General features: G+C 40.3%; 1 protein-coding gene across 1 annotated transcript in view; it reads right to left on the bottom strand.

Moving 5' to 3' along the window:
* Positions 1-11997, bottom strand: part of Rere (arginine-glutamic acid dipeptide repeats) — a 294428-nt gene that overhangs the window by 49491 nt on the left and 232940 nt on the right. The window contains 1 exon segment of the mRNA XM_048783657.1: positions 11212-11292. Within this exon segment, the coding sequence (XP_048639614.1) occupies positions 11212-11292 (81 nt within the window).

Genomic DNA, 11997 nt, shown 5'->3' with positions numbered 1-11997 from the left:
GGGCGGGTACTGGGGAATGAACCTAGGGCACTTTACCACTGAGGTACTTCCTCAGCCCTTTCTATTTTTTGAGGCAGGGTCTCCCTAAGTTGCTGAGTGTTTTGTTGTTAAATTGTTGAGAACGGCCTCAAATTTGCAATCCTCCAGCCTCAGTCTCCCAAGTTGCTGGGATTACAGGCACATGCTACCATACTCGACTTCAAACAAGTTTTAACATTTTAAACACTTGCCCTTCAAAAAATTTCAAGCCACAACTCCCTGAACCTCCCATTACCACCTAATGTCCACACCAGAGTTCAGCACTTGGTTTCACTCCAACTTGCACTGTGGCAATTAAACAGCCAGAGATCCTCAAGGAACATAACCATCCCTCTATCTTCTCACCATGCTCCACAAGCACAGTTAGCGTCTGATAACTGACCAGTATAAAGAACAAACTACAAGCTTCTTACATTCACAGTATCCAAACATTCTAGCTCACTGATTTCTAGAAAGCTTTCATAACAAATAAGCATGACTTACCAAATATTAAAAGCAGAGTAAATAGTAAAGAGAACACAGTATTATACAAAAGAAAATAGTACAGTGGAATTTAAATCTAAGAAAAATACTCTGGACAAATGGGTACATATCCCTATTTGTAAACTCTTAATCTCTCTTTTTTTTAATTATTACTATTATTATTTTAAAGTCATAGACTGACAGAATGCCTTTACTTATTTATTTTTTTTAATGTTTTTAAGTTGTTGATGGGCCTTTATTTTGTTCATTTATTTATACATGGTGCTGAGAATCAAACCCAGTGCCTCGCACATGCTAGGCAAGTGCTGTAACACTGAGCTACAGCCCCAGCCCGAGAATTTTAATATTTATTTTTTTTTAGTTTTTGGCGGACAGAATCTTTGTTTGTATGTGGTACTGAGGATTGAACCCGGGCCGCACGCATGCCAGGCGAGGCGAGCGTGCTACCGCTTGAGCCACATCCCAGAATGCCTTTATTTTGTTTTCTTTTTTATATGGTGCTAAGGATCAAACACAGTGCCTCAACATGTGCGAGGTAAGTGCCCTGCCACTGGGTTACAGCCCCAGCCCCCTGAACATGTAATCTTAATACAAATTCAGAATGAGCACAGAAAGCAGCTTTACATCCTTTAGATGTATCGCTCCGCCTGATATCTGGTGGACAAGAAATGGTCCAGAGAGTCATCTGGAAGGTTTACATGGCCAAATAAAATAAGAGCTTTGGATTTTGTTAAGCAAAATGTAGGTACTCTAGTCAACAACACAGAAAGAGTATAGCTTCCCACCCATGCCCACCAAGTGACAGATGGGAGGGAAGCCATCTTGGACCTTCAGACCAACCCATCTGGCAATATGAAAACAGAGGCCAGATGAGTCTGGCCAAATTCCTGATCTACAAAAATCATGATATATAATAAAAATCTTTGTTGTTTTATGCCATCAAATTAATATATTCAGATGTTTTGAGTTTTTAGAGGTATACTAAAGATGTTATTTAAACCCCACATTCTGCAGAAAGCACCCAGTTAGTTCATTGACTCTCTGCTTCGTTTTGTGAAACCAGCCACAATCTTCTCATTGCTCCATAAATTCCAGATTCTTTAAAACCATGGCACCTCCCTTGGTAACTTAAGGCCAGCAAACCTCTGACCTGGTTCCATGTGTCTCATTAGAACATTTCCGAAACAGCATTTGTGGGAAGGAGAACCAAGTTCTGATCTTCAAGGGGATGTGCCTAGATCAATAATCACCAAATCCCAAAGGCATTGGATATATCTTGCTCCAGCCAGCTAAAATAATCAAACACATGAAAGTCACCATATCTCGCCAAACTAAAAAACAAATCAAACTCATACACAAGGACAAAGAGGCATGGCAGCAGCTGTACATGCAAAACCAAAGCCTCACTAAAGAAAATCCTCACCTTAAGACTGTTCAGAACACCCTCAGTGATGTTGCACTCATACAGAAAAGACACAGGAGAAAACATTCCAGAGACTGTTCTCAAGATAATAAAATGGCATATGATGGTGACTCACTAACAGACTGAAAGAAAAAAAAATCCATAAACAGACATAGGAAGCTTACAAAGCTGCAGAGATCTGGCAACCCTGAGCTTCTCCCCCTTCCCTTCTCTCTCTTCTCTAATTATTGTTTTGATGTCAAGCCATTAAAGACAATATTTTATTCTTGATCGGCTCAATAAAACTGCTAAGAAAAATAAACAGGTTTTAATCTTTAAATAATCTACAACACAGAACCGCTATGCAGAAGTAGAGCTGACAATTTCAACTCTTTACACTTAAGTGGAATCAGTTATTACGAGACAGAGTATGGCACAGAACAGGAAGGCCCAGCATGGCAGAGTGAAACCCCAAGTTCTAGTCCTAGCATCTTGGAACACTTGAGTTTAACAAGGATTTTCTGTCTATTCACTGGTCTTGAAAACGATTATATCAGGCCTGGAGTTGTAGCTCGGTGGTAGAGCCCTTGCCTAGCAGGTGTGAGGCACTGGGTTCAATTCTCAGCATCACATATAAGTAAATAAATTCAGGGGCTGGGGATATAGCTCAGCAGGTGGAGTGCTTGCCTTGTATACACAAGGTCCTGGGTTCAATCCCCAGCACCACCACCAAAAAAGAAATAAATAAATAAAAGTAAATAAGTTTAATAAAGGCCCATCAACAACTAAACAAACAAACAAACAAAACAATGATATAGCCCTGCAAACCAACACAATGAACCAAGGATGAGGAAATCATTTCCTTAAACACTAGGAGTTAGTTTTATCTTAGGACTGATTATCTCTGTGGTTATGATGTACTCCTAAACCATTAGTATCAAGTGTGAATACACACATATTTCATTTTTTCTCTTTCCACAACACATAGTTCATTTTTAACAAATATTAAGTAAGGGCCTATTATAGAACACTAAAAGTAACACAGAGGCATAAAAATGCAGTTCCTACCCAGAAAGCCTTGTGCTCTACTTAGTTACGTATATGCATCTATGTGAATAGAAATGACCGGACAAGAGGAAGCAGAGTCAAGTCCAAGATAAAAATTAATAGGTAAAGGGCAGAACAAATTGAAGAGATAAGCTGGCCCTCTGTGTAAACAGCCAAGTGTAAACAGCATAAGGGTGCATAAGACTTTCAAAACTGTGCAGCCCCAGCAAGACTTCTGTAAATGAGGTGACTAAGGAACCTTCCAGAGAAGCACCCAGCCCAGCTGGCCCCTTTCCTAGCTGTGAGCTCCATGAGAGACCTCACTCTCTTACTCATGCCTATCCTAATCGGCACAAGTCTGGGGTTATCAAAAAACTCCCCCCAAACTCCCAACTCTGCCTACATTACGGTGCAAACACCTCAATAGTTAGATGCTGGGCATCAGGATGCCACAACTAAGAGGATTCAGAAGATGATTTAAGACAAGTTGCACAAAACAAAGATTCAAATTTCCAAAGTGGGAAAAAGAAAATAACAAGGGCTGTTAGTAGTAAAACTTACTTGGGGGTGGGGGGGATGTAGCTCAGTGGTAGGGCACTTGTCTAGCATGCACAAGGCCCTAGGTTACCTCCCCAGCACTGCCCCTCCCCCACACAAACACAAAAGGAAACCGAACATCTTAAAACAACCACAAAAAACAAAACTTAGCTTAAAGGATTTCTAGTGTTTCAAGAAATTTCTTTCCCCCTTGCTTTTCAATTAATAGTTTCCAAACTGTATACAATGGGAAAATGTTTAATTTGAGGTGGAGGGGATGTTTTCAGACTGAGGTTCAAGTTTTACTTTACTTCTCAAAACAATAATTTTTACTCCAGTCTCCTAAGTATTATCAAGGACATAACTTCAAATGAGATTAAAATGAACCAATTATTCAAGGATAATCATTTCAAATATATTTTAAAACTCAATATTAAAGAGTTTTCTAAGACAGATTTTTTTTTTTCAAACTTAGTTTGCAAACTCAGTTTTCAAAGTCAATATGTGTTCACAGCTCTTATAAGGCTTAAAACACACACACACACACACACACACACACACACAAAACAAAGCCACAAACATCCACCTAAAAGTCATCCAGGTAAACAAGATCCAGGCAAATACTAAGAAATACCAACAGCAAATAACAAGAAATTTCTTTCCCCTTTGCTTTTCAATTAACCTTGTACACATGCTGTTCAACAGCACCTGAAAAATCTAAGGCATTCTTCATATGGGTGCAATTGCCACAAGCAATAAATTTCACGTAATTACACGCCCACATGCCATTTCCACTAGTCCTCATATGTAGGATGAAGCCAATACATGCCTACGACCCTGACACGGAAAACAGCAAATATCCAAAGCCCTTGGTTTACAAAACCACAAAACATTTTAGTATCTCCTCTTCTTTCCAACATCAGCACCAGGAGTTTCTCATATACAAACTATTTAATCGGTTCACTTATATAAGTCACCTCTCTTGGATCACCTTAGTTAAGACTGGACCCCCACCCAAAGTATCCATACAGTTTAGACTATCAGAATTAATAGATTCAAGCCTGTGTCCCTCAGCACTGCAATTTCTGTAAGATCACAGTAATTGCTGCCAAAATGCAGTGCCTGTTTCTACTGGTAGTCACTTTTGCCTTTAGTAGAAAATTCCAACTCTTTACATTTAGGTAGAATCAGTTATTACGAGACAGTATGGCACACAAGTCTCTCCTTCTACTCATCTTGTTAAACCCTCAAAGTGCTTACATTTCTTCTCACACGGAAGGGGTGGCAGCAAAAGAAAGCAACACCTTAAAAAACTTTAGAATTAAAGCACATGAAAGCTTCTTATTAATTAATGAGAACATTATCCTTTCCAATAAAAAGTTTTGCTGGAAACTGAAGTAAGGTCTGACATGGTCTAACACGCTGTCTTCATGCTACAGAGTACTGAGAAGTGCAAGGGTTTTTATATGAAATAAGACAGGAGTTACAACTGTGTTTCTAGGGGGAAAATGGAGTAGAGATGGGAAAATAACTCCATTAAATTCTAGGGCTCGGAATGTAGCTCAGTGGTAGAGCACCTGCATATGCAAGGCCCATTCTTAGCAGCACAAAGAGAAAAAGAAAAAAAGCCTTAAAGAAATTCTATTATGGAGAATGGAAATAAGCCCAGATATATTTGAGATACTTTGTAATAATTTGAAAAACAAACAAACAAAAAATCAAAAAACCAACCCCTAACAGTGATACAATTTACAACTTAAAAGAATAAATGTGCCATAGCATTAGTCTGCATACTGGAAGTCTGCATTACTGTAAACAGCAGCTGCCCCCTTACTTTTACAGTAGATTTGAATCACCTGGGGAGCTTATTAAAATGCAGATTCTGGCTCAATGGCCATGGACAAAGGGCCTGAGAGTCTACAATTTTCACAAGCTCCCAGGTGATGGTGATAATACAGCCCTGAGTACCTCACTGGGGGCAGCTAGGATTTTCAGTTGTACTAGAGGCAGGAGATTTAAAACCAAAGATCTTCTAAAGCATTGTTAAGCAGCTGTAACACTTTTGCCAGTTCTCAATAGTGTCAACTTCTTCCATACTTTGTTATGTAACATTAGATTAAGCATTAATGAGGCTGGAAACTTGTTTATCTAAGGTTATAATCTGAAACTAAATAAATTTTATGCTGTAAACTTATAATGAATGCTAGAATCATTTTTAACCTCTCAAGATTAACAGAATCTTGATTACTTGGTCTTAAAGCCCTTTCTCAACAGTATTTATTCGTTGTTGGGGAAATATGCTCTATGTAAATGACATTTTTGCCTGGAGAAAAGAACAATTAATATCTAGTAGTTATGCACATATTTAATAGAATTCAACTCACAGAAATATGGCTGAGAAAGATGGTTGGTTTTCATGTTATTTCTCAAATTAAAAATCTAAATCTGTAAAACTTTTCATCCCATGACCCAAAGTTAATAAAAACATCAAAACCAACTGTCCCTTCACTGGGCTTTCGTTAAGGAAAAATCAAGATGAAGAGTAGACTTCCATTCCCAGAAGTCAATTTTCAAGTCACCATTTTACGCCTTCTTCTAAATCTGAATCATTACTGAGCCTCCCCTGCGTCCTTATCCCGTAGATAAGGATGCTCATCCTGTCCCTGGCTCCACAGCTCAGTGGTGTTGCCCTCACTTCTCTTCTCAAAAAGCCTTCAGAAATGGGTCCTGCTTCCACTCTTTGGAGGTTGTTCAAGGTCCCCCAAACTCTACTTCCAAGCCAAAATTTTGGCCCAGGTTCTCCTGAATCTGTTTATATAATCTCCTCTGCACATGTGCTGTCCCTGCTGGGCATGTTTTACAATTTCCTGCCTCTGTGCTCTTGCTCATGATACTTCCTATGGCTGCACAGTTGCTTTTCCTTCACCCTCCCAAACAGAAGCCCATCAAAAATGAGCACCACCATCAAAGTCCACTTTCAACATCTTATTCTGAAACTTGCCCTTCAGGAACCCACCAAGGCCCTGACATTCTTCCAAGCACTGCAAGACATGCAAGAGGTCCACCTTCCTCCTGCAATGCCAGCTCCCTGCTGGGCAGGGGGACATTCCACCCATTAAAGCACTTATCCTAAACTTTAGAAATAAACAAACGATATAAAATGTTTAGTTCTGAAAATGGAAAGTGAATGAAAATGAATTTCTAGTAAATATCAACTGTCATCAACTGAGCTTATAAAACCTAAACTGGGTTAAGTGCTCAGAAATAAAGAGGAGAGCCAAGGCGCACCCTTCAAGCCTTTCTTCCCCTCAGGAAGCTAGCAGTTTAGGGCACCTCTCCCCTGCCAAGTGGGCAGATCAAACTGTTCACTGCACTGGTGTTCACTGCATATGAGACAAGAATAACAGCACTGAAGAGAGGTGCTCCCAACTACACCCCAACGCTGGAAACAGCACACAGCGCTGTAGACAAAGGTCATCATCCAACCTAGGTGCCAGACAAAGAGAGACCCGTTCTCAAGAGTAACAGAAGGCCTGAGAAATGCTGATGGTTTTGCAGAAAATGGCAATAAATGCTAAAAGAAAAAAAAATAGTACATGTGTGTGTGTATTTTTGGATCATCCATGATTTTGTATTATAATATTACCCTCTAGGTTTAAGATCTGACCCTATCAGACCCTATCAGACCTCCTATGTTTTCAGGTTTTATCTTAACATCAAAGGCCATGTAACTCATCTACCCAACAAAAAAGCAGCAGTGCTCAAAGCAGAATCCAGGAGCCTGATTCCCCAGGGTCATCTTAGAAGGCCAGTGAGAGAATACTCACTGTGATTTAAACAAATATACTCACACCCAAAACTGAGATGTGGTTTAGGGCAAAAGGTGCCTTGAGGGAGAACTATGCTACCAAGGTGGACCTGAGATGTTCAGCTGGCTCCTTACCACATTCTGCTACTAATTATACACTTTATAAGCATATTAAAGGGAAACAAACGGCCATAGAGAGGAAGAAACAGCGTGGGTAGAATAAACTACAGGGTATCTGTATAACCATGATACTAAAAGACCTCAACTGCAGCATTCCCTTGGGTACCATGAGGTTAACATGCAATACCCATCCAACTAAACCTCCATAAACAGTTGGTTTTCCGCAACTGTGGCCACTATTCCCACTTCAGGGCATAGCAACGTTCGGAGAAAAGTCAGATATAGTATCTGTTTAATAAACACCAGAAACCAAAAGAGCTAGGAAACTGTTTACGGCCTTGTCCACCAGGATCCCTCCTCTGACCTAACTGTATAAGATGAACTGGCAGAAACCCAGTCCCTTCAACCCAGCTTCAAGGGTGAGGAGGAATGTTCCTAAACTAAGGAGGGCCCTTCTCCACTCCTCCCAGCTTTTCAATTGAAAGGGTTTGGCAGAACAGATTAACGAAAACAAGTAGCTGCTTTTCTTATTCAGACCCAACATGGAAGAACAATTGCTTTCAATTGTTCTTATACATTTTTTACAGACATTATCTCACTTAAATTCTCCAGACAATTCTAAGGAGTAAGAATTATCACTTCATTTTATACATACAAAAATTCAAGGACAGAGAGGTTGAATAATCTTGCTGAGGCTCACAAGAAGTCACTGGCAGAGAAGGCAAGAACCATCACTTTGTTCTCAGGCACAGCAAACGCTAAAGGTGTGCAAACATTTTGATAAAGATGGTAGCACCTATAATATTCTCATGTACAGAACTATAATTTCAGATAAAATAAATTCCCAGTCCTTGTCGGGATGTGACCTGAACTTCCCACTGCCCTACTCCAAGCAGACTGCACAGTTCAAAGAGATCATCAAGTACTATATTTTCTGGTAAGGCCAAGAATAGCACACAGGGCTGCTGGCCCTGCTCCATGCCAGAACAGGCATGTTCTTTTGGATGTTGATGCCCTTCTGAAGTTTCAAGTCACTTGAGAATAACAAAGAAATGAGTTAATAATTCTGGTAGACAGAGGTGAATGTGGGAAGTACCTAGATTAAAGGGATTTACTATAAAAAAGAGCAAGACCATAAAAATTCTACAAAGGAAATTTTGAACCAAGAACACTGGTATCTTCTGATTTTCTCATCTTCTAAAGCAAAAATGAAAACCACCTTTGACCTCCCCTCCCTGAGGGCTGTGAATGATTAGCCTGGCTACACTGATAAGTAAGGAAATAGAAGATGAGTGCTTCTCCCAGGTGATTACTAACTATACCTACAGACTTCCCCTACTACCAAACTCCTCCCTTGTAGTCCAAAGAGAGCAGGACACTGAATGCCTAGCACATCAGCCACAGTAAACCTTCCATTTCTGCAAACCACTCTCCCATTTACTCCACTGATGATGCCCCCTGAGTAAGAGGAAGGGGCCAGAAGGGAAGGGAACGGTCACCACCAGTGAGTAATGGGGAAAGGTCTCAGGAAAGACAACCAGAGAGGCAGCTCACAAGGCTGGTGTACCAAGAGCAGCTAGAACAAGAAAAGGCTGTTTGCTGAGTCGGGTGTCATCAATGAAAAGGGACACCCAAGAGTGAGAAGACAGATTAAGAAGTTAACTTTATAATTTCTAATTAGAAAAACAGATCAGAAGAGCCTTACCTAGGTTAAAGGTTAGTCAGGTCTGTTTCCACCACAGAGATAAAATGCTAGATAAAACTGTCTGGCTTTTTTTTTTTTTTTTTAATATTTTATTTTTTAGTTGTAATTGGACACAGTACCTTTATTTTACTGATTTATTTCTTTTTATGTGGTGCTGAGGATTGAATCCAGGGCCTCACATGTGTTAGGTGAGTGCTCTACCCGGTGAGCCACAACCCCAGCCTGTCTGGTGTTTCTTAATGATATTCTCCCTTTTTTTTTTTTTAATATTTATTTTTTAGTTTTTGGCGCACACAACATCGTTGTGTGTATGTGGTGCTGAGGATCGAACCCGGGCCGCACGCATGCCAGGGGAGCGCGCTACCGCTTGAGCCACATCCCCAGCCCTACTCTAAGTACTTTTTAAACCAGAAAGATAAAAACGATTTTCAAGAAATTTCTTGTATAAAATTCTTCATGGTTTACAACTTTAAGCAGAGCACAGGGATATATAAAACTTGACTTGAGAGGGAACAAGCTGGCTGTTCACAACTTCAGGACAAATTTACTCACATGGACTCCTTTTCACTCAGCCAAACCAAAACTCCTACACTTAACTCAAGCCATTTTAAATTTTAAAAGTTATGTATGAAGCACAAACAACTAAATTCCCCAGAAAACTTTATTTCACTGTCTCACAGTAATTACCCCTTTCCAACCTGTTCTGGAAAAAGAAAAAATAAGTTGATTATAGAGATTGGTTCCATAATACATTTTATTTTAATACTTATAAATGGTTTTCTCTCTCCCAACCACTCTCAATGACCCATCCCAGCATACGTAGACGCACAAAAATATAAATAAAAGTTTAATCTAATTGATATAGCCATCAATTGTAGTAGGCTGTACTTAAAATCTCAGAACCTTTCTTTCCCATTATGCATCATCATGAGGTCATCAAGGTACTGTATAGTGCAGTATCCAGAAAGAGTTCTTAAAAAAAAAAAAAGAAAAAGAAACAAAAAGAAAGAAGAAACAAAATTGAGTAAGACAAATTGCTAAAGGATACCAATAGACAACAAAAGCAGACCAACAAAAATTCTACTACCCACTTTATAATGGATATTCTTCCTCTATCTTCCACTTATTAAAAAACAGCCCTGTGTATATGCAGATTAAATATCAACTCCCCTCTGTTCAACCCTACCCCCAATCCCAAAAAAAGTCCTGAAGAATACTTCCAGTTATTGGGTCCAATTGGGAAGGAATAGGAAATGGGAAGTGGCTGGTCCTGTTCCTTCCTCAATGGACCCTATTCTCTGACCTAGCCAGAAGTCCACTCTCCCTTCTCAACACCACTTATATTCAGGAGGGTTGCAATTACAGGCTAATGAAACTGAATTCCTTCCAGCATTACCTTCGTACAATTTCATTCTGAAGTTTCCTTAGCAAAACCTCCTACCCCAAGCTTATCAGGAGTATTGTCAGATATGATCCCCAGCTTTGTGAAATATCAAAGGAATTTTTAAAAAAGCTCCGTTTAAAAACTTATAAAAACCCTTTGCATTAGTCCAATGAAAAGTGCATACTTTTAGGGCTAAGAATATTAAGAGTTAAAAACTACTCTTCAAAAGAGCAACTTTATAAGAAGGGGGGGGATCCTAACAGAATTCAAATTACAGGGAATCACAAACCCCTTAATTCTCTTGTCTGGCTTGGTTGATGAACTTTGCCAATTACCAAATCCAAACTAGTGATAAATGGCATTTCCTATCCCAGCCACTGTGGTTAACATTAGGTGTGGTAACATGCCACAATCCCTCCTCTAATTCACCCTCTGCTCCCAAAGGCTTTTCTGTTGCTGCAGTTACAACACAGTTCTTGAGGGTGATGAGCATAATATGTCACCTTACCATCTAAATTCACAAGCTAAAATTAAAAGGAAGTGGGACCAATACAATTCTAGATGCCAGCCTGAGTCTGAGCACCGCACAGGGTTAAAGGAAACCATTTCCTAAGATCAATTGCAGAGAAGCAGCAGGAGCAAAGAGGGAAAAAAAATCAAGTTACATAAAGTCCGATTGTACTCACTGTTTCCTTATTGGGAAGCAGCTCCTTTCTAATTCTGAAGAAGTTCTTGCCGTACTGCCTGAGTCCCTTAACGAAGCGCTTCTGTGATAAAAAGAAATAAATGGGATGTAAAATCCAAAAAAAAAAAAAAAAAAAAAACCAAAAAAAACAAAACAGGATGTCAGCAAAGCAAAGATATCTGCAATCAGCAGAATAACCACCACAAAAAAGTCTCAGCTAGGGAATATTGACTAGGCTGGAAGAATATTTCGGCAACACAGCTGGGACCCACCCGCGAGCGCGGGCCTCGGGCAGCCCCCATCGAAACCCCAACCTGGGCAGCACATTTAAGAGAAAAGACATACTCTCTATATAGCTAAGATTGTCCCCCATGCTACCAGACGTAGTCTGGCCCACGAAGGTCTAAACAACAAATATGCCCACGTTTCAATAAAACAGCACAACTGCTTTCTGCTCGAGAACGAAGCTTCCTAGAAGTGTTGGGCAGAAGGGAAACAGAACCAAACCTGGTGACTCTTCCAGAAGGGCACCCTAGGTGGTTGAAAGGCCCGGTTCCTTAATCCAGGAATTCACCAGGAAGGCACCGACATCGCGGAAGCCGGCTGGGAGCCCGAAGCCCAGGCGGCCTGCCCCGCCATCTCCGACATTAAAAGCCACTCCAAATAAAGAATCGCAGCACCCCTTCCTTCCTCCAGACGCCCCTCACCGCCCCCCTCCATTTTCGCAGCAGTCTCAGACCCGTCCCTGAGCCCGGCCGGGAGACTTTCACTTTGACCCATTCCTCCC

This window comes from Marmota marmota, unplaced genomic scaffold (genome assembly GCF_001458135.2).
Source record: "Marmota marmota marmota unplaced genomic scaffold, marMar, whole genome shotgun sequence".
In the NCBI taxonomy this organism is placed as follows: Eukaryota; Metazoa; Chordata; class Mammalia; order Rodentia; family Sciuridae; genus Marmota; species Marmota marmota.
Note: the sequence above shows the minus strand (reverse complement) of the source record. Positions and strands in the feature narration are given on the sequence as shown.